Raw genomic sequence first — 21,774 nt, forward strand, 5'->3', positions numbered from 1 at the left:
CATCCACAGATATACATTTAATGACAAAAAACATTTTATTAGTCTTTTATTATCCAATGTTAAAAGTAACAATTAGCGTATATCATAACTGTACATCAAAGACAGTCAATGCAAGGCAATCTTAGACTTACAAAGAATTACATGATCAGGCCCCTGTAAAAAAAAAAGAAAGAAAAGAGGGGTTTGAAAAAGAGATGCTGTTCTCTCTCATCACTGTAGGAGCCTAGTCCAAGGTCCAGGTTAAACACTAAAGGTGATCGTGTTTTTGACATTGTAGATCCTGACTTTGAAACAGCATCAGAGACACTAAATCAGTGCAAATTTTAAAAAAATCATTGCCATTTTCCTGAAATTATTTATATTTGTTGATTTGGGTCTATGTTTTGTTGTTATTTATGACTTTTGTCTCCATTTGTTAAGGACTTTGTAGCAATTGAGTTCTAAAGTACTGTATGTTTACTTACCAACTTACAAAGGCATTGGAAAATATATCCAGGATTAATTACATACAATTATGTACATGACTTGCATAATAAATCACACCATCGTATAACCAGGCCACCATAGTTTCTTGTTTCTTTGACAGTGCTCGTGGTGCCTGATACAGCTCGATGTCCATGATGCTCGTTGGCCAAGCACGCGTGCGTGTGCGTGTGTTTACGCATTGGGCTCAGACTATGTCACAAAAGGGAATTAGAGTTTGCTTTGTGGGTTGAGCAGGTCCTTCAGAGCGTCCAGGTTCTCCCCCTCTGGAGCTTTAGGCCATGCACTGTGGTCTGGAGACAAATACACAAGAATTTCGTATAATATACAGTATACTGTATAGTATGTGTATAGGATGCGTTAGATCTACGTACTGGGTATCTCCCACATGGAGTGGTACAGACTCTGTCCTGCATCAACCCTCAGGGTGGCTCCAGAGATGTAGGAGGCACCAGGAGAGAGCAGGAAACACACTGCTGATGAGATCTGAACATACAACCACAAAAAAAAAAAAAAAAACCCACAGAGAAAAATCACTGCTGTCCGTGACAATGCAACAAAGCCACAGACACACAGCACAAACTCTGTATCTATTGTTGTCGATTACCAAGTATTTTCAGAGTAACAGTTCACTTTGACTTCCCTTTATCATGCAGTTGAATGGGACGGACATCTAAAGAGGTGATGTTTCTTAAATAAACAGATACTGTGGCATTGATAACAACTGTTTGTGTATTTACTTTAGCAAAGTATAGCAAGGACCTTTGGATGTATAAATAGGGACTTTGTTAACAACGGATATTTTCATATTGTTCTGCATGTGTATTACTTCCAAGAACACTGCAATGCATGGGTAAAATACTTTTTAAATATAACAAAGCTGCTCTGAGTTTCACAAGTGCCTTTCCTCAAGGTATTTGTGGGTGTCACTACGTAGTCACACACCTCTTCTGGTACTCCCAGCCTCTTTGCAGGGCTAAATGGAACAGACATCTTGAAGAGATTTGGTCCAAGCTCCTTGTAGTTCTCCATTGCAGTTTTGGAAAAGATTGTGCCCTGCAACCAGACAAATGCACAGACTTGAAATGACTACATAATTTAAAAGACACTGCTTGTGCGTTAACCCATGACTTGTACTTACAGGTGCAACGGCGTTGACTCTGACTCCTGAGGCTGCCCACTCGATGGCCAGACTCTTTGTTAGGTTGTCCACTGCTGCCCTCGCTGCTCCTGTGTGGCTGTCAGGGAGAGGAGATATAGTGTGTTTCCAGAAATTGGGAAAAGAGTGTGTGTGAGTTGTAAATTTATGTGGGAATTTGGTGGGCGGCGCTGCTTACGCCATGCCTGGGAAGCCTTTCCACATGTCAGCAATGATGTTGACGATCACACCTCCGTGCTGTTTCATCCATGCAGTGTATACTGTGTGGATCCAACAGCAACACAGTCACGCTGAGCGCTTTACCAAACAGAAACTGCACCAGTGTTAGCTGTCTGCATCTTACCCTCCTGGCAGCAGTGGAAGGTTCCAGTCAGGTTGGTGTCTATAACGGCTTTCCAACCTTTAGAGGACATGTGTTCTGCTGGGCTGCTGAACTGACCTCCTCCATTGTTCACCAGAAAGTCTATCCTGCCGTACTGCTTCAGCACTGACGATACAAGGGCCTTCACCTGCCGCACAGGGAATCAAAACCAGATGCCACAATGAAATCCGGCGATCATGCGCTGACAACATGAAGCAGTTTCAGAGGCTGAAGGTGTGTGTGTGTGTGTGTGTGTGTGTGTGTGTGTGGGCCCACCTCATCCTCTTTTCGGATGTTACATGGTAGAGGGGTGACACAGGCAGGGCTGGAGGGAGGGAGTTTCTGTCTCATCTCCTGAGCTGCTGCCTCCAACCTCTCTGCATTTCGACTGGAGATCACCACACTGCAGCCTGAAGACAAAACAGTTAGCCGTAAGCAAAAGAGAGCCGACTGCTGAATAAATAGCTGTTATTTGGTTATGTGATGTGATTATTGGAAACGAGGTCACCACAGGTCAGAGTCACTGACTGCTTGCTCTTGTGTGATTTTTCATATGGATGACAGTGCTCTCAAAAATAAAGATACAATTTAAAGCTATTGGGAGTTCCACTGAATTTCACTGTTAGGCAACATTTATTAACATTGACACTTTCTTGCCTGCACAGTATTTGCTTGTCTGACAGTCAGGTTTAAACAGCCAAAGACTTCTATCTGTGTCGAAGTTCACTTGGCTCTTGTTGTCAGTCAGCTGCTGTTCACTTCAAACTGTCTGCTCTGTTAAAACTTTTCAAAAGTCTCCTGACCCACAACCCCGCAGCACTCACCCAGCTCCAGCAGCTCTGCAGAGATAGCTTTACCGATTCCGGTCCCTCCACCCGTTACTATTGCAACTTTATGGTTGAACAAGCCCGGTCTGAAAACACTGGACACCGCCATACTTGTTTCTTGACGCTGCTGTGGAATAGCACGACAGTTCGCCCCCTGCTGGACATTTTACGGCAGTTGTTGTCTTTGGTGTTAAACCGCTGCCACCTTCAGGAACTGAACTGTTTCTACAAGGTTCGTTCATCTTAATACATATATAGACTGTACTTGTTAATACAATGTTTATATTGTGCTAAATATTGTATGATCAAAATGTGTTTCTTAACTTTAATTGTTACTTATTTAGTCATGGATATATAATGTGACTGAGAAAGACTTTCAGCCAAGTTTACGAGGCTTTAAATGTCTCAAAAAGGACTTTCTTCTATTTTTATGATACTACAGACAGAGACAATTCATTATCAGTCTTATCGGGTGATGCTATTCCTTAAACTAAATGGCAAATCCGTTATTTGATTAAAGAATGATTTAAACATATATATTAGTACAACTAAATGTCACACACACTCACACAAAAACAAAACAATCAGCGGACAGCCGAAGACACAGTCCGCACCATGGCAGACACCCGCAGTAACCAGCACGTGATACTACGCAGCATCGTCCCGCAGTGCTTATAAAGTACAAAAGTTCAATGTGAGAAACTAATGTTAGTGCAAAGACGCAACACAGCACAGAACAACGCACACAACTTTTTACTAATGCTGCTGTGAGTTCTGAGAGATTCATGTAAATCTAACGCTGGCAAGAGTGTGTTTGACAACTGTACACCTACTTTCACTTGTGCTGTGCTTGGTAGAAAACCCATGATCCAGGATATAAGATGAGCACTGAGACCAAAATGATGGCTGAGCCTTTGTGCTACAATAGATATATCAGTCGTATTAAAAGCTAATGATATATAATATCTAGATGTTTGTAAAGCAAGTTTAAATACAAGCAATGTGATTGTACAAATACATACAGTACATACTGTAATATATATATACATACACATATATATATATTTATATATATACATATATATATATAGTAATAGTAATGCACAACACAAGAATATACTGCAACAAGGCAGCAGCAGAATTGGAAATTCTTGTGTGATTAATGCAGAGGATAGAGTTGACCTTTTGGAGTGTGTCCTCTGTTCTGGATATAAATATTCTCTCCATTTGCAGTCACCATAATGTCAAACAGTAGTCTTTAAAAAATCATTTTGTGTAGTACCCCTGCACACTGTCTCTAACTTGTTTATTCTATTGATCTTAATGTCATTTTTTTATTGTTTGTATATTATTTGTAGTGCCATTGTCAAATATAAATCCTGCGAGCTATAGCTATATATATATATATATAAAATCTATCACATTACCCATTTAATATTTATTTTAACTATTTGTATTTGTTTTCAATTTACAAACACTTCACTTGTAGTCATTGATTTTTGTGTGTATATATGCATATATACATACACCTACTTGTATGTACATAAGTTGTTTATATTTCCTATGTTGAGCTTTAATTTCGGCTGTCTTATTTCTATCTTCCTGTAAAGTTCTTAGAACTGTGTGTAACATTGAAAGCAACTTAAAACCAGAGTCAAACTCCTTGTATGTGTATGCATACATGCCCAATAAAGCGGATTCTGATTCTATTTACACCTGTGCCAAAGCTCAATGTAAGATTTTTTTTTTTTTTTTTTTAAAGTTCTGCACTTATTTAAAATATTTCATATTCATACAGCAAGCGTTATTAATGACAGACTTAAGTGTTCTCCATGTTAACCTGTTTCATTTTGGTCTCTGTAATGCATCACAAGTCCATCAAAATGACATGAAAAATCCACTCTAACACATAGTATATATGGCACTATAAATGCTGACCTATATAGAACTAGTAATACATCTGTTTCACAGCAGAAATTCTGAATAGCCATTGCAGGAAATGCACAAGCGTAATCAATAAAGGCTGAGTGACATTTATGTGTGCCTAAGTCATGACAGTGAGCCAGCATGTGCAATACCAGAGCCAAGAAACTGCAGATACATGGAACGCAGCCTTTATTAATGACATTACGTATAGCAAGTCAAAATATCTGCAGTGAAAACGGTCTATTTATCAAATGACCATTTCAAATTTCAATTAACCATGCATGTGTTGCCTTGTTGATCCGTTCAGTGAAATATTTTCACCTTCTGCTCCGGTGTTATTTAATTTACTGGGGATTCAAGAAAGGAAAGGGCACTGTGGCAGAGCAAGAGATTTCACTCAAAGGCTTTAACTTTGCAACACTGTCCACAGGTGAAAATATGGCATACTTCTAACTTTCTTATCAGGAGTGAAACACCCATAACTCTTTGAGTTATTCAGCTAATTTGCTAAAAGAAACAGTGCAGGTTTTTACTGCCAAGAAGAACCCCTTTCTTATGTTGTGGCACCATTACAAGCAAATGTACTAAGTTGTACTGTTTTTGATGGTGCAACTTTCTTTTTCATGCAGGTTTGGTGAGGCATCTTCTTGTACTTATGGCCCACAAGTTTAGATTTTACTGCTATATTATAAAAAAAGATGTACAAAGACACAAAAAAATATTCCGCTCCAGACCGTTTTATTTTTGGATGTTGAGGCTAAGTCCAGGCCGGTTAAATTATAGAAAAAGTCCCAAATCCACCAGTGATCATTGCACTTGGTTTACTGGTCCTTCAACTCCTTCAGTCTCCTGATGGCAGACTTGACTGTGACAGCGGAAGTTGTGCTGCAAAAGACAAAACAAACACATTACTTATACTTGTGTATGCATTTTAACGAATACTCCCAACTTCCACAGCAAGAGATTCCCATCCACCACATTTCCATGATCATAGAACGTCAGTTTATCAGGAGCTTGTCTTTCCTTAATTTAGAAAACAACTGTCAAGAAAAACTTTGGTGTTGCTCCACTTAGTCGTGCAAATCCATTTATTATTCATGCAGGTGATTTTTAATTATTGGCCATTTGCATGAAAATAAAAGAAAGCGATCCTGTGTAGGAGTGTTGACATTTTTTGCTTTCGGCAATTAGCTGTCTGCAATAACAGAAAATCATCATTTGAAAGCACTGAAAAGTTGCTTTGTGGTTCAATCTGACATTGTTCAATGGAATAATGTTGATTTTAGCTGCTCTGTGGTAGATCGGCAAAGCCATTCAACCATCTCTTTGCATAGTGTGGTCTGGCAAGGACATGGCTATTTTATTTCAATTAAGCTTCATACTGGATGATGTATAGGTCTCGCCACTGACCCGAACCCTTCCTACATCTAACTGGAATGCACTGCTCCATGGGCTGTCATCGGTCTTTACTTCCAATTTCTAAATGGAAAAAAATGTGGCAGCTGCTCTGGAAAAGGCCAGACGTCCCCAAAATATCCAACAAAAATAATCTAAATGATAATTTCTAAATATTCTGAGGGAAGAAATGTACCATGTAGTTGCTGGATCAGGCTTCATATTTATAAAACCTAGCCTAAATAGTTGAGAAAATCTGAGTGGGCTAATTCAATTCCTGAGTAATTGGTTTCAGACATATGGTAAATCTCAGTTTACAAGTTGCAGTCTGGCTGTGAGAGATTGATTTATTGGTGTAATGAACTGGGCTGTGATTGGGTAATGAAAAGAGCATTTTATTGGCAATAATTTATTATCACCTATAAGCCCTGCACAGATCTATTACAGATCCTTCGACCACCATACCATCTAGCTCTGAACAGGTAGCCTATTATTTATCGCACAGACTATACAGGCTAATCAGTAAATGACATTATATTTAGATGCCTGTGATTCCAGCTCTCTAAGTGGAAACAAGCTGTATGGCTGCTTGCTCCGTGGGTACACTGCCTTCTGTGATCTGACCACTTACTGTCAAACAACGCAACAGACCCCAGACACAGCCCTAGCTGCAGGTAGAACTACAGCATGCTGATGGCGAAAATACCGTTGTTGGTAGTGGAGTTTAGCAAGAGAAGTTGCAGCCTTCAAAACAAAGTGACTTTATAATGGATGTAAACATCCACAACCACCATTTGTTTGGGTGCCTACGTGTTTCCAGGTGGAGCTCGATGGTAGAATTACAGCAAAGCTAAAAGAAACCTACTTGTAAGTCCAGGCGCCTCCAGCCACCGTCTTCCTGCAGGACCCACAATGCCAGATACCAACAGCCCTCCTCTTCATCTTGGTCTGTCAATGTAAATTTAGCACATCAATAAGTTACATACCGGTATTTTGTCATTTTGTCCAGACACAACATCTAAACATGTGTACTCCAAACATTAAAATCTTTGCCATCTGCCCTGTGTTCCTTCACATCAGTACATACACTGAATAGGCACACTGCTTTCTGCATAAGATCATGAATTTGTCACAGCACATTCCTTTGCTGATTCTTAGGGTTGTCCTTACCTTGCCACAGAAAGAGCAGGTGTATTTTGCATGCTGGGAGATTTCAATTTTCTTCACCATCTTCCTCAGCGACGCACCGTAACGCGTGCCATATTTACCAACGATCCCCACCTTCTTGGTACGCTTGGCCTGGTGACAAACATACATATATTAAGATGCAACGTTAATGCAAGTGTACCAGCAGTAACTACTTCTGATATACTGAGCTATTACTACTGACACGGATACCGCCTAACTTGCACAGTGCTGTTGCTACAGGGGTTAAGTGTGCCTTGAACAGTGTTCTTTCAGGATATCCAAATACTCTAGATAACCCTGTAAGTAAAATAGAACCAATAACGTTCTGAGGATAAAATTTTGACAACCGAATGTATATTGGGGGATACACATCACTGCAAGTTTCAACACACGTTTTACGCCAGGCCCAGTAAGCTACAACAACTTTAGAGCCAGGGTGAATGAGCTCCTGTCACCACTGGTGTAACCAGCTAGCTTACACAAAGCTAGCCACCTAAACCATGCTAACAATCCTGGACCAGGTTTGGAGACAGCGAACGCTATCGAGACATGACGCATGCCACTTTCTTTTACTTTAAAAACTGCGGGTCCTCTAAACTTGCACAGAATTTAGGATTTAGCGACCGACAGCAAGCTAATATGACTAGCCCGCCCGGTACTTGAGATTCAGTGAGTACAGCAATGGTGGCAGCCATTTCTGTCTCAACAGGACATGAAAACATCGTTTTTACTGTTGACAAAATCACAAAACCAACACAAATAACCCCCATGTCTGACAAACAAGGACACCACAAAGCCTCCGAATATGTGCTTTTATAATTTATAGCACAGAAAATGTTAGATTGACGCGGATTAGGAAGGGGACATTCTGAACTCACCATCGTTTCAGTGGAGACGTAGGTCCAAAGAGGGATTGCTTACCGCGCAGGCGCGATTTACCCAGTCGTTCACGCTGCATTATGGGACTTTGAGTTTTCGCAGAATGCAGATGCTACAACATAATAATAAAATTACTCTTATAAATCGTATAAAATAGTAAGTACTTTTGCTAAGTAGTAGTGTCGCTGCTGCATATTTTTAACTAAACAAAAATTCTTCATGTACGCAATAATTATAAAGGAAATGACTGTAACTAAGGACGCTTCATGGATACGCGCATGCGTATTCATGTGGTGGACAACAACGTAGCGACTGCTGAGTTGAAATGTTTGTCCACCTAGTCTGTCATAATGCGGCCTTTGTTGTTTGTGAACGTATAACGTTAGTGCATTAAAAATATTCTTTCTTCACATTTAAATTACTTGATATGCTATGAAGCTAACACGGAAACTGGTTCTCGCTAAGGCTAAGGCCTCCGACTTGGAAAGCGTGAAGAAACTGAACTGTTGGTAAGTGTTTTAATTTTGTTGGTTTTTGCTTTACATGCTGATGGCCGAAGTTGACAGGTAGCAGTTACATCTTGTATTTGTGGTAACGTTACATTTCATTTTTGCAGGGGATGCAACCTGACTGATGTGAGTAGTCAAACAGTTAATAGATATCATATTTGGTCTGACACTGAATTCACCATTCATGCTCCAATAGACTTTGTTACTCATTGTTTTAATTGAAGTTGTATGCATGTATGCATGCAATAATATTAGTGTTCCCATATACACTCTCTTTCCAGATTTCTATCTTCTCTCAAATGGCCAACATTGAGGTGCTGACGCTTAGGTTGGTCTATTTAACTCTTTGCTGTCTCTCTCTCTCTGACACATTCACACACAGAGCTGTCACCGTTAACACTGACATGACCCTGTTACACTTGCTTTGAATCATTTGAGATGATCAATGATTCCTGGCTGTGATGTTCTTCCTTTTCTCTCTCTGTAGTGTCAACAGCATCTCGTCTCTCTCTCCTCTGGCTGGCTGTCTGTCTCTGTGTGAGCTCTACCTGAGGAGGAACAAGATTCCCTCACTCTCTGAGCTCTCTCATCTGCGTCCACTGACGCGTCTCAGAGTGCTGTGGTTGGCTGAGAATCCCTGTTGTGGAACTGACTCCAGCCAGTATCGCCTTACTGTACTGCGCTGCCTGCCTCGCCTCCAGAAGCTCGACAACCAAGGTGAGCGTGCAGTGTTTTTGTGTTTGTATTAGAAGTGATCTACACCCACATTTGGAACAAAAGCATTCAAATGATCGTGTTGAACTGGAGCAAAACCCTGCGTAGCTTTGGTACGACCTGAGAGAAGAGGGTGAGATAAAACACAGTTCTGTGATGGGAATGGAAATGATTGTAATGAAGTATATGCGGATGGTGTTTCATGTTTGTGTGTTTGCAGTAGTGACAGAGGATGAGATTGCACTTGCTCTCATGGAGGGTGAAGAGGTCACCACCCCCCCAGGCAGTGTCCAAAACCAGCTGTCCACCAACGGACTTCCAGATGCAGAGACAGAGAATGACCCGCTTAACTACAACATGGAGGAGACCAAGTAAGCCTTGTGGATTGACACCAACGTTTACAGAAAGTAGAACATGAAATGGCTGAAAACAATCTGTCAAACTAATGTAGACATATTAAGAACAAAACATTTTCTCTTGATTTTTGTTATTAGCAAAATCAGGGAAGAGTTGGGGATGAAGCTCCTCTCCAGAGACAAGTTTCCCTCTCTTTCTTCTCCGTCAACCAGAGAAAACAAACCATCAATGAAAAAGGTACCCTCTTATCTCTGAACAATGCTCCCCTAAAACTCAAAATGTTAGAATACACTAAAAAATGTTTTTTATTCATCTCTGCTAATAAATGATTCGTTGTATTTTCAGACGCACGCTCTCGATGCAGTTCTGCTACTGCTGAGGGATTTGGATGAAGAGGAGCTTCGTGTTGTATACACAGCTACCCAAAACAGACTCCAGACTTGCACACTGGACTCAGAAACACTAAACGATTCACTGCAGACACAGAAAACTGCAGAACACTGAACTGTTTCATAGCCTGCACTCAGGGCCAAACCTCTCACTCCTGTTTCCATGTTTAACCCAAACCTCCATGCAAAAACACCCCCTTTTTTACCTGTTACCTTCTGATTGCAATATGCATGATGTGTGATGTAATTTCACTGACCTCCCTTTTGTCTCACAGTTTTCACATGTTGAGCAATACTGAATAATTTCCTCGGCTTGCTTGCTTTTTAAAGTTTTTTTTATTAGCAGCATGCCTACCTGCCTTGTAAGAACAAAAGAATGTATGTTTTGCTAAATGTAAATCTATTTCTGTAATTAAATAGATGAAATTGCAATACATTAACTCTTAAGTGTTGATTTTAATTACACAGGTGTTAGCTGAAAACATGTATACATCAAAACACAAGACACTGTGCTACAATGGGGGCTTTTATAACAAGTCAAAACATTTCACCAATAATTAGATTTAAACCATTCATTTAAACTGTGCAGAGCCTGTAAGCTGCGCTCATGTCTTATGTTGATCAGATGTAACTGGGCCTTTATATCAGTGACTGATTCAACCCAAATATCTATTTGCTGGTAAAGTCAGTCAATGAGCTGTAAGTGTTTTAAGTCTAAAGCCTTCTCTGCTCAGTCACCCTCTTCGTTCTCTAGGAAATCCATCAATGTGCTCGCGTCCACAGCAACGGTCAAGCACTCCACTCCATCAGCACCCTGGAGAATCATGGGAATAAATGTAAGTGAGACACAGGAGTCTGCAGAGAGTTGCGGCACTGGATGAGAGTTGGGAATTCTAAAATGAAACAGGACTCCACCTTGCGTGTCCGTATCAGTTTGTGGTCTCTGAACTCAGTCAGCTGAGTCCTCAGTGTGAGGTCAGAGTTCACCAAGAACGCCTCTCGACAACGCTGGTAGAAATCTTGGAATGACAATCCTGCACCCAGTGATAGGAAAACGTTACAATCATAAAAGCAATACAGTCACATTTTAGGGAAACATTTGCACAGCATTTTCAAGTTTGGAGTATGCATGCACCTGTGTATGAAGGATTATCTTTGTTTTCCAGCTGAAATTGCACGAGCAGTTTGAAAATTCCTCTGCAAAAAGAAAGGACACAGAACCATGAAGAACTCACGCAGTTCATTAGCCACTTAACAGCTCTGAGAATTAATGTTGTGGTGTGTGTGTGTGTGTGGTACCTTGCATTGGGTGTCAAGCTGCGTAGCACGTGCGTAAGGGAGGACAGAGCGAGAGCGCCAGTCTGCTGCACCAGGAGAGAGTTTTCATACGACGTCTCCTCTGCGTAGTGCTGGAACGTCACACACTCCCACCACAGCCAGTTAAACTGGCTCTGCTGAAACTGGTCCCACACTGGGAACACACGGGAAAGACTCAGCTACAAGGACACAGTTTCATATAATTTACACTGCAGCACACACATTTACAAACACCCACCCAATGGAGCATTTATGTGGTCTAAAGAAGCCACCAAGTGCAGGTTGGGCAGGGATGCCAGCTGCCCCAGTGCACTCTGGGTTTTCTCTCCTCGCAGCATTGGTCCATCGATATTATGGATTAACAGGTACACATGGAGATCTGGGCCTGCGAGGACATGCTTCAATTGTAAAACACAGAATTCAAACACAAGCTTAAGACAGAGACAGTTGACAGACACACTCACTGTCTTTAAGGGTCTGAGTGATGTACTGGATCTGGTCTGAGGGTGCCCGGAAACTCCCCTGGTGCTCTAGAACCTCACATGTCAGAGCATTTAAGATCTGCAAAGAAAGCATAGCATGATAAGGGTAGAAGAAAAAAAAAAAACGACTAAGAAAATCTACCTATCAATATTGCTCAAGCGGTTCTCTTTTAAACCACTTCCTGACCCTGTCTGTGGCACTCAGCTCCAAGCCCACTGGCTCCCATAAGACTTAAATCTTTTAACAGGGTCGTAAACATTTAGTTTAATTTTAAATAAGGCCATAAGTCATTTCCTAAAACAGTTGGACACCAGTTTCTGGAAAATGTTACTCAAACAGGAGGAGATTGTGCATTTGTTGGGGACTATTTTCAGCAATAGATTAATACACATTTGCAGTGAGGATTTTCTATATTTGGGATTGTCTCAAAATAAACTACAGAGCCTGTGTTCATCGTAATAAAAAGGAACATGTCAGCCAGTGCAACAGTGTGGCTCACTGATGTGTTTTTAATAGTATTTGAACAACAATGGAGCTCTATGGCACAGATGAGCAAGATATATCAGGCTTTGGATATACACACACACACACACACACACACACACACACACACACAAACATTCATTGATGGTATTGGTCTTTTCATGAAATTTGTTGACAATTAGAAAAATACAGAATATCACCAGCCTCGTACCATGCCACTTAATTTTTGATATAGGTTGTACCAATAAAGTATTTTTGTTTTGACGAGATGTTTTTTTGTGTATACTGACTGATTTAAGAGTTATGGAAGGGAAGAATCCATTGACCACAAGGTGGATTTCTTGAGCCAAGTGAGACATACGGAAGTCCTCCAGCAGAGCTTTTTTGCTGCCCAAACCGTAGACCAGCACACTGAATCCCAACCTACACAAACAAACACAAAGAGACGCTTTCTGTCTTGCACCACATTTCAAACATGACCAAAAAAAAAAAAAAAAAAAAAAAGGCATGGAATAAAGAACACGCAAACCACACTCACTGTAACTGTAACATCCATTTACTAAAGTGCTTTCGGTGTTTGTTGTGGAGCTGCTGGATCTCTTTTGAGTAGCAGGATGGCTTTCCTTCTAAAAGCTGGACCAACGTCTCCTGCAAACACAAAATAAGGATGCATTTCACTAACAAGATAACTCATTGAAGACATTTAGAACACTGGCTGTTATATACTGACCCTGTCAAGTTTAGGGGTGTGTAAACGCTCCAGGGTGCGGTCTGATGTCAACACCTTTGAACTGCCATGAGCTTCAAAATACTCCTCAACCATACTATGCTGATTGAGGGGTTCAGCAGTGTTCTTGCTCTTCTTGGCGGGAGTCTTGTACAGAGCTGCTGATAAACCTTTACTGGGCGTTCTTGGAGTCTTCAAGTTCTCCTTGTCTTCTTTCTTTACTTTCTGCTCCTCCTCCACCCCATCTTCATCCTCCTCCTCCTCCTCCTCCCCAGAGTCAGAGGGCGACAGCTCACTATCGCTGTCTGACCGGATGCTCGGAACTGAAAGTATCAAACAATTTTAGATCATAGCTAAGGTCTAACCTTATATATCATAACTACTGTAACAATAAGAGAATCTACTTCCACTGTAACATGTTAAACTCACTTGTCATTCTCTTCCTGAGCCTGTGGGGCGTTGTAGAGACAAACTGAACCTTCTTCCTCTGTCACACCAAAAGCAGAGGTTAGACTGAGAAAACTGACACTGCAGCAAAGCCACCTAACCACAGCTTATAGAAATATGGCAACATCATCATAAAAGGTTGCCGAGTCTGAAGTATATATGAGAAGTCAAGCAAACAAATTCCTTCTAGTCTCACCCTCTGTGGTGTCCTGCTTTCACCTCTGTGGTCTGTCAAGGAGAGACAGAGAAAGAATAGACTTAGTTGTATGTAAATGGACACAAAAAAAATAAGAAAAATGTGTTGAACTCACTGCGGCCTGTTCGGGTGGGAGTGGAGGGTTCAACGTTGGGGGTCGTGCTGAAGGTCACGCTTTTCCCGGGAGTCCGAGCCAACTCGCTTGCTATTTTTAAAAACACAAAAACACAGTGTGTAATATCCTCAAAACCAAGTTAATAACCACCTGATCAATGCAGCTGATGATGTGATTCACTCCAAGAAAGTTTGGGTATGTGTGAGAATGGAGGCTCTCACCAGTCTGGGCCATGCTGTGTCCACGTTTGACTTTCTGAAAGGAGAAAATGGAAGATCCAGCCACTCTGGACATACCCTCCTCATCCTCTGTAAAACCAAGAAAAATCATGTAACTGAGGTGTAACCATGTAAAATACTCATTTTTATATGATTAGCAGCACTAAGCACAATGGCCTCGTGCTAATTCAGGCTGTACCAGGAGGTATTGGAGCTGATGTTTTGATTCCAGCAAGGCTCAATCGTGAAAATAAAAAACCTCAGGTCTACTCTCATTGGCATAAATGGGGTGAACAAAATACCCTATTAGAAGCACCTCTCTGTGTAACATAATACAAATCAACAGCAACGCAAACTGCAGCCTCTAAAATGATCATAACGTTTAATCAACACCTCTCTAAAACAGTTTCAATAAAACATTTACATTATAACCTTTATAGAGACAGGATTTATTGCATGGCTCTTGTATTAGACTGCATTAGTTTTAGCTAAGTGTACCTAATAAACTGGTAACTGAGTGTATACTAAATGGCAGCGGGGTATTGTTTTGCATTATTTAGCAGCAGGCTGAATAAAGGTTGAGAGCTGGGAAAAAACTGGCAGGTAGACCATGAGCAAGGTTTACTACCTACAATAAGTATTCAAAAATGACAGATGCCTCACTCACCTTCTGTGTTGTCTGTTCCTAGAGCTAGGACATAGTTCTGCTCATTAAGGAGTCCATTTTCATCTCCATCATGTCCTGCATCCTCTCTGGCCCGTCGTCCAGCTGGGCTCTTAAACGTTACCATCTTCTGAACAGACCCACTGCTGCTCTGCACACCTTATAGTTATACACGGACAGACAGGCGGTTAGCCACCCGCTCATAAACAAAAATATCTAAGCAGGAGAAGTAAAGTGGCTCTGTTGTGCATACCCTCCTGTTTGTCCACGATGTGCTCCAGAGCATCTCCATCACCAATGAACTTCACCTCCAACACACTCATGACTGACGGGAAATACGACAAACAGTGTGACAGTAGCTAGCTAAGAGCTAACTACTCAGCAGGGTCTTACAAACACAACACATACAGACTTAGCTTACCAAGGTTGCTTTACTGCTAACCAATACTTTTAATTCAGTTTGGCTCTATCAGTCATGGTAACGTCATTAAACTAAGTAATGTTAGCTGATAGTGCAGTGCGGAGTGGTCTCCCTGTGGACAGTCAGCAACACTGGACAGCGGCAGCACACTGAATGTCTAAAAGAGAAGTGGAGCAGTAACCAAATGTGTCTAAACTACAGTTACTTACCAGCTAATGTTTTAGTGACGGCCGAGGAAAATGTAAACAAAACTTTCATTAACTCAGAGCTACACTGTGTGGTGTGACAACTTTCCGCGCCATCCCACTGAAGTTTTTAAACCACGTGACAAGTGAAAGGTCATATGGTGGCCAATCAGAACGTTAGCTTCAGTAAAAAAACACATTTCCCAAGATGCACTTCGCAGCCTACTTGCTCCTGAGACCTCAACGCCACACTTTTCAGAGTTTTATTTGTAAAAAATCTTGAAAACCATGTATAATTTTTCCTTCCACTTCACAAGTACGCGCCACTTTGTGTTGGTCTATCACATGAAATCCCAATAAAATACATTTACATTTGTGGTTGTAACGTGAAAAAATGTGGAATACTTTTGGAAGCTACTGTATGTTCGTCTTGCAGTTACCAGCACCTGTTGCTCTGCAGTACACACTGTGAGCAATGCATCTTTCTCTTTTTCAGTAATTACATTTAGAGACAATCCTGAATTTCTGAATAAAACATACATGCACAAAATGTTTTTATGGAGTCTGCTGTGTCATATGGACAAGTGTCGTAACCCATGCTCTTCATAGTAAAATGCAGGAGCCACATACACATCTGCATCATCATTCATTTGTGTTTAACCATAAAGCTGGCTCATACAGATAACTAGTTAACTGTAGCATCATACTCATTTGATTGTTTTCAGCCTCCAGTGAGTGCCCACATACTGACAGCAGCCTACTGGCATTTGTTGCTGCTATCTTGGCCTTAGCACATTGACTCTTGTTTCAATGCACATACTGACACATTTCAAAACACTGCAAGATGATATCAATTAAATGATGAGACAATATAGTCCTAAAGCTTTCATTTATTAATTCATTTAAAAGCATACAGGTATTCTTTTCTACATTTCTTTTCCCACATTGATTCAGATAACACATTTGGAGAATAGATCTGCGTAAAATACTTTGTTATTTAATCAGTTGCTTTGGAATACTTCTACACTTATATTTTGGAATATAACACTCTTCTTTCCAAGAATTCAATTTATTTATTTCAATTCAATTTTATTTATATAGCGCCAATTCATAACCGAAGTTATCTCATTGCACTATTCCTATAGAGCAGGTCTAGACCGTACCCTTTATAATATTAATTACAGAGACCCAACAAATCCCACCATGAGCAAGCACTTGGCAACAGTGGCAAGGAAAAACTTCCTTTAAGAGGCAGAAACCTTGGACAGAACCAGACTCAATGGTGGACGGCCATCATGCTGTGTTAGGTTAAGAAGAGGTGAATATTCAATCATAGACGTCCACTATGTATAAAATCAACTACAGGTGACATTAGTTGCTCTAAGAAGTCCTTTTCCCCCCAGTGTTCATTTAGCTATTCTAACAAGCTCATGTATGAGTGAACAGGTGGACAGCTGTTCACCACCCGCGTGTTGGTGTCCACCTCCCCAGCAGACGGCCCTCAGAGTGCACGTGGTACACGGGATGCATCATCGCGGTTGCACACGACTGTAAAAACCAACAGAGAGAGGGTCAAACAAGAGGAGAGTGCCACAATCAAACTGACACAGTGCTAAGCTTCACTCCACAGTGAACAGTACTAACATGGTGGGGGATCAGTGTGAGCAGAGAGCCCAGGGGGTATTTGTTGTAGTCCAGCGGTCCTGAGATGGGCTCCACACTACCGTGCTCCTGGGTCATAGACAACAACCTGGAGGGAAATTTCTTTCATCAGAACTTCAGTCACACTTAAGTTTAGTATTGAGACTAGAGACAAGAGTAGATAGCATTACTTGAGGTTTGGGTGTCCTTCAATCACAGCATATCCAGTGGGAAGTTTTCCAGCTCCGTCTAGACTGAGAGCAGTGAGCATAAATGGGTTTAAAGCAAATGTGAAAACTACAGATAGCTGGAACGGCAATCAGTAATGTAGTGGTGAGTGGTTAATTTATCTGCTAATACATTTAGGTTTCTGCCCTCATACATCATTAAGGATTGTCAGCCTAAAATGGTAAGCAGGTAAAGTCCATTCTGCAAATACAAAACAGGGTAAACAATACTGATGAAGGTACCTGAGTCCACTCCATCCACAGTCAATCAGGAGCTGGTTCCTGTGAGGACAGTGTCCGATGACTCTCGTCAAAACCCTCACAGCCACATCCTCCAGACTGCACGAGCCAATCACAGACTGCTGCACGTCTAAAAGACAGCAAGAAAATACATCAGCATCATCATTTCCATATGCTAATTTCAATTGGAAAAAAACATAAACAAGCACTGATGCTACATCCATACACACACCATAGAAGATGTAGTTTCCAGGATGCACCTCGCTGAGCCGCGCCATGTCTTTGACTGGGTGACTACAGGAAGGGGTGGAGCCAATGCTGGACTTACAGACGATCCCAGCAGCCTTCAGTCTGCCCGAAAACAAACCCAGAGAAGTTTACAGAAAGATTCTATCAAGACAGCATTTCATAAAAAATAAATCTAATAGCTTATTTACTTGTTGAGGCCTTATAATGCAATTACTTTCAATAAGGTAATTCAACTTAAATCTGCATTAATTGAATCTAAGGCCACTTGGGGGCATTGCAACAAGCTGTAAACACAACACTGACATATTATTACCTCAAAGAGTTAATATGGCAAACGTGTTAGCCTATACACAGATTAAGCTGTCATGAAGCAACATTAGCATTCAACTGAAGTCGTGTTTGTGTTCATTAAGTCCAATATTCACTCTAGTTTGGTCTCTACCAACTCCAGAGAAAAATATCTGGCTCTTTAGCAGCTAAATGGGTCACTGCGTTCACCAGCTAGCTGCTAACTGTGTCTGTCTGCTGTTTGGTGCTGGGCAGGGGGTGTAAAGTGTGTTTATCAGAGCTTTTTCACAAAAACTGCTGCCTGCTGCTTCTGGAAATTATGCTGTTGAGACTGAACCAAAAACAGTAAAGTCGCGGGCTGGAAAACCAAAACAATGAGCCAAAAGACGCTAAAAGGCTCCATAGAGCTGAGGGGACCTGCAGAGTCGGGTGATAAATCTCTGTGTTTGTTACTGCGAGCAACACCTTTTACATTATATGTAGTCACATACATCATTTTTAAAAATATTGATTAGAGCAGCTTTATTAAAGTTGAAACGTAATTAAGAAAGGTTACTTATTAATTAAAGTAGTGTTAATACAATTCCACATTGTTGAGGTGTCTAATTTTAAAGCCCTTTCTTATTAATTTAACTTTACTCTCCTTCCTTCTACAATCATGGCTATAAAACAACAAGACTTTTGTGAAGCAAAGAAACTTGTACTTGGGTACACTATACAATGTATAGAAAATGTACCTTCTATGTGGCAGGTAACATATGACATGATTGGCCTCTACTTGCATCTGTCTTTTTGTCTTTTGACATACTTTTCCATGAACTGCAGAGTCAAGGTGGTGGTTTCCTGGGCGACAGCCTGTATTTGCTCCACTCCTCTGCAGTTGTAGGTGTTCCCACAGTGAGCGTACACCCCTACTAGCTCCACGCCCTCCGTCTCGGCGATAGCATGAGCCAATCTGAGCGCCTCAGGTTCTGAGTGCAGGACACCGGCTATGGCCAAGAGCAAACAAAAGATCAGCAGGCGCTCGACTTCCACGGCTCAGTAGCCGATGATGAGCCGTGTCCTGGTTCACCTGCGTGTTTACCTCTTCCGTTGCCGCAGTCGAGTTTCATCCAGACGTGCCACAGCCGACCGTCTCTCAGTGGTCTCTTTTTGAGCTGCTCCAGAGCATGAGGATGATCCACTAAAAGTTGGAAGAGATCCAGCCTCTCTGACAGCGCTGCACAGCGCTCCACCTATGAACACACACACACACACACACACACACACACACACACACACACAGACAAACAGACATAATTTAGCATGATTGTTATTTGCAGTATGGTTGGGAGATACGACCTAATAAATATAAAAGTGCTTCATACACTTCACTTACAAACAACAGAGCTGTCATTATTAAGTTAAATAAATTATTTCCACCTGTGCTTTTCCTGCTATGGCGAGTAATATCTGCTGTGAAAAAGGTGAGCTAGTTCCCAATTCCATACTACTAGTACATAGCATACAGTATGTACTATTTACTAATGCAAACTGTGACATTAGAATTCACAAAAACAAAGACAAATGTTATTTCATACGTATGTATGTATGTCTTCCATCACCTGCAAGTTATTTTAATGATATGCAACTGTGAGCTGCTCCTCCATTACTTAATGCACAAAGAAACTGAAACTGAAGCAGCTAAATGGAATTCAGTAATCATTAATGTTATCATTTACACCTGTGCTTTTCCTACTGTGACACATCATGTCTTGTGTGAAAAGACTTATTGCTTTATGGGACAATGGTGTACATTTACAAAACACTCAAAAATCAAGGGGATTTCAGGATTCATATGGACTTTTTTGAGTTTACTTGATTTTGTCACTTTTCCAGTGTGACTGCACTATATAATCAAAACGTGCATATATAGAATGGGTCTATTTAGTGTGTGAGTTGAGAGAACCTTATCAAAGGGAAGAGAGTATGCATAGAGGATGTCATCAAATCCTTGGTCGGCATAAAAACAGGCCTCTGCCAGTGTGGAAACCACGATGCACCTCCGTGATCCACCCGTCATTATTTCAGCACACTCACTAGACATGAACATGAATACACAGACATAGACCTTATCAGTATCCCTTACATATGACTGACCTGTATGAATGTATTGTATGAGTGTGTGTGTGTGCGTGTGTGTGTTTATACAGGGTTTTGTGGGTCTTCATGTGTGGCCGAAGCTGGACCCCCAGCTTCTGACAGCGTTCGATCATCCTCTGGGCATTTCTCTTCACTTTGTTCACATCCACCACCAGAGCAGGGGTACACAGGGCGGAGAGGGCCTCTCCCTCCATACTGGCAGCACTGGAACGAACGAACACACACACACACACACACACACACACACACACACACACACACACACCAGATACTTCTCATGCAATTAAATTCTTGTGCATGACTGGCTTCAACTCACATACTAGTCCAACTGTGACACTATTCTTATGATAACAAACAAACATACTGTATGTAACCCCACCCATTTTGCAATGGGGTTATGTAATGTAGAGACCTTTGAACTATACACAAAGATAATTTTTGTTTAAACAACCCTAATTTTTCACTGAATACTTATCAATCTTAAATAATATAAAGAGTAACCAAACTAAAATACCAAAAAAAATAACATGATACAGGCCACCCTATGAGTTGTTTAACCAAACAAACGAATTCACAAATAGAGGTTTTAAATGCTCTATATGCTTTTTTTAGCAATACCCTTTATTAATTCTTCAACATATCTCAACAGACATTAATAGCAGACTATGAATGGAGCCAGTATTAATCATTATAGATGACTTACCGCTTAGCAGTGATTCTAATTTCTCCCCGACATGCGGGATATTCCGGTCACGTTACACTTACGGTGTCCGTGAGTGGTCAAACCTCTTTACCGGAAACGGTCATTCACTGATGTAAAGCAGCGGTGGATGCAGTATTCACATCTTTTACTTAAGTGAAATTAGCAATACCACAGTACCCAATACAACTATACACTCATTCTGTATAAGCAACAGTATAAGCAACAGGATTGACAAAAAAAATAAATAAATAAGGCACAAAAATTACATGAAAGTATATCCTCCTGCCTTCTGTAAATGTTTTGCCTATTATGTTTCTATGAACCTTATAAGGTCCAAATATTTCTAGGTCGCAACATAAAAATACTCACTAATATTCTTGCATTAAAAATGTTACTTAAGTAGCCTAAAACATAAATATCAGCATCAAAATATACTTAAAGTACTCATGCAGCTGGTGAATATGGGGCTAATTTTAACTACTTTATATACTGCTGGGTATCTTAATCTATAATAATATATCATAATGAATTAGTTGATTTCACCTAATGTATTATATTTTGCATTAATAATCCGAGTCTGCAAAGTAACTAGTAGGCTAACTAAAGCTGTCAAATAAATGTAGTTGAGTAAAAAGTGAAATGCTCCTTTTGGAGTTTGCCTCCAAAATGTAATGTAGACTATCTGAATTATTTCATGCAATAGATTAATCTGAATACACTGTAGAATTTTCCGCTTTGTATTTCTCTGTACAGCAGAGGGAGCCAGATTCACAAACACCCATTTGTACATTTGATGACATGGAGCAAAGAGAGAATTTCTTTTATAGGATCAAAATAATTT

General features: G+C 40.7%; 5 protein-coding genes across 6 annotated transcripts; 1 reads left to right on the forward strand and 4 right to left on the reverse strand.

Annotated features, from left to right (window-relative positions):
• Positions 1-29: 29 nt before the first annotated feature.
• pecr (peroxisomal trans-2-enoyl-CoA reductase) lies at positions 30-3,003 on the reverse strand. Its single transcript, XM_044219031.1, has 8 exons — positions 2,828-3,003; positions 2,280-2,413; positions 1,986-2,151; positions 1,821-1,902; positions 1,625-1,721; positions 1,429-1,539; positions 858-969; positions 30-776 (listed from the first exon to the last, which is right to left on the reverse strand). Exons 1-8 carry the CDS (start codon positions 2,937-2,939, stop codon positions 694-696), a joined length of 897 nt encoding a protein of 298 aa, XP_044074966.1. The 5' UTR covers positions 2,940-3,003; the 3' UTR covers positions 30-693.
• A 2,474-nt stretch (positions 3,004-5,477) lies between these two features.
• rpl37a (ribosomal protein L37a) lies at positions 5,478-8,367 on the reverse strand. Its single transcript, XM_044219036.1, has 4 exons — positions 8,218-8,367; positions 7,322-7,450; positions 7,017-7,099; positions 5,478-5,641 (listed from the first exon to the last, which is right to left on the reverse strand). The coding sequence occupies exons 1-4, from the start codon at positions 8,218-8,220 to the stop codon at positions 5,578-5,580; spliced, it is 279 nt and encodes a 92-aa protein (XP_044074971.1). The 5' UTR covers positions 8,221-8,367; the 3' UTR covers positions 5,478-5,577.
• Positions 8,368-8,481: 114 nt separating this feature from the next.
• Positions 8,482-10,623, forward strand: cfap410 (cilia and flagella associated protein 410). The gene is made up of 7 exons (XM_044219032.1): positions 8,482-8,727; positions 8,835-8,853; positions 9,009-9,055; positions 9,215-9,444; positions 9,662-9,812; positions 9,936-10,035; positions 10,144-10,623. Exons 1-7 carry the CDS (start codon positions 8,651-8,653, stop codon positions 10,300-10,302), a joined length of 783 nt encoding a protein of 260 aa, XP_044074967.1. The 5' UTR covers positions 8,482-8,650; the 3' UTR covers positions 10,303-10,623.
• On the reverse strand, positions 10,624-15,626 carry orc2 (origin recognition complex, subunit 2). 2 transcript variants are annotated; one of them, XM_044218998.1, is made up of 16 exons: positions 15,468-15,626; positions 15,091-15,162; positions 14,841-14,996; positions 14,177-14,263; positions 13,956-14,045; positions 13,841-13,872; positions 13,627-13,684; positions 13,201-13,520; positions 13,009-13,118; positions 12,761-12,893; positions 11,969-12,065; positions 11,743-11,889; positions 11,487-11,658; positions 11,323-11,384; positions 11,103-11,221; positions 10,624-11,001 (listed from the first exon to the last, which is right to left on the reverse strand). In XM_044218998.1, the coding sequence occupies exons 1-16, from the start codon at positions 15,514-15,516 to the stop codon at positions 10,918-10,920; spliced, it is 1,788 nt and encodes a 595-aa protein (XP_044074933.1). In that variant the 5' UTR covers positions 15,517-15,626; the 3' UTR covers positions 10,624-10,917. The 2 variants fall into 2 exon arrangements, with proteins under 2 accessions (XP_044074933.1, XP_044074935.1); XM_044219000.1 differs by lacking the exon at positions 15,468-15,626 and adding an exon at positions 15,259-15,438.
• Positions 15,627-16,315: 689 nt separating this feature from the next.
• zgc:162816 (uncharacterized protein LOC571260 homolog) lies at positions 16,316-21,060 on the reverse strand. The gene is made up of 10 exons (XM_044219016.1): positions 20,934-21,060; positions 20,279-20,434; positions 20,037-20,166; positions 19,173-19,323; positions 18,897-19,077; positions 17,784-17,902; positions 17,555-17,681; positions 17,276-17,338; positions 17,088-17,193; positions 16,316-16,991 (listed from the first exon to the last, which is right to left on the reverse strand). Exons 2-10 carry the CDS (start codon positions 20,422-20,424, stop codon positions 16,902-16,904), a joined length of 1,113 nt encoding a protein of 370 aa, XP_044074951.1. The 5' UTR covers positions 20,425-20,434; positions 20,934-21,060; the 3' UTR covers positions 16,316-16,901.
• Positions 21,061-21,774: the final 714 nt, after the last annotated feature.

The sequence above is a fragment of the Siniperca chuatsi genome, linkage group LG13, assembly GCF_020085105.1.
Source record: "Siniperca chuatsi isolate FFG_IHB_CAS linkage group LG13, ASM2008510v1, whole genome shotgun sequence".
In the NCBI taxonomy this organism is placed as follows: Eukaryota; Metazoa; Chordata; class Actinopteri; order Centrarchiformes; family Sinipercidae; genus Siniperca; species Siniperca chuatsi.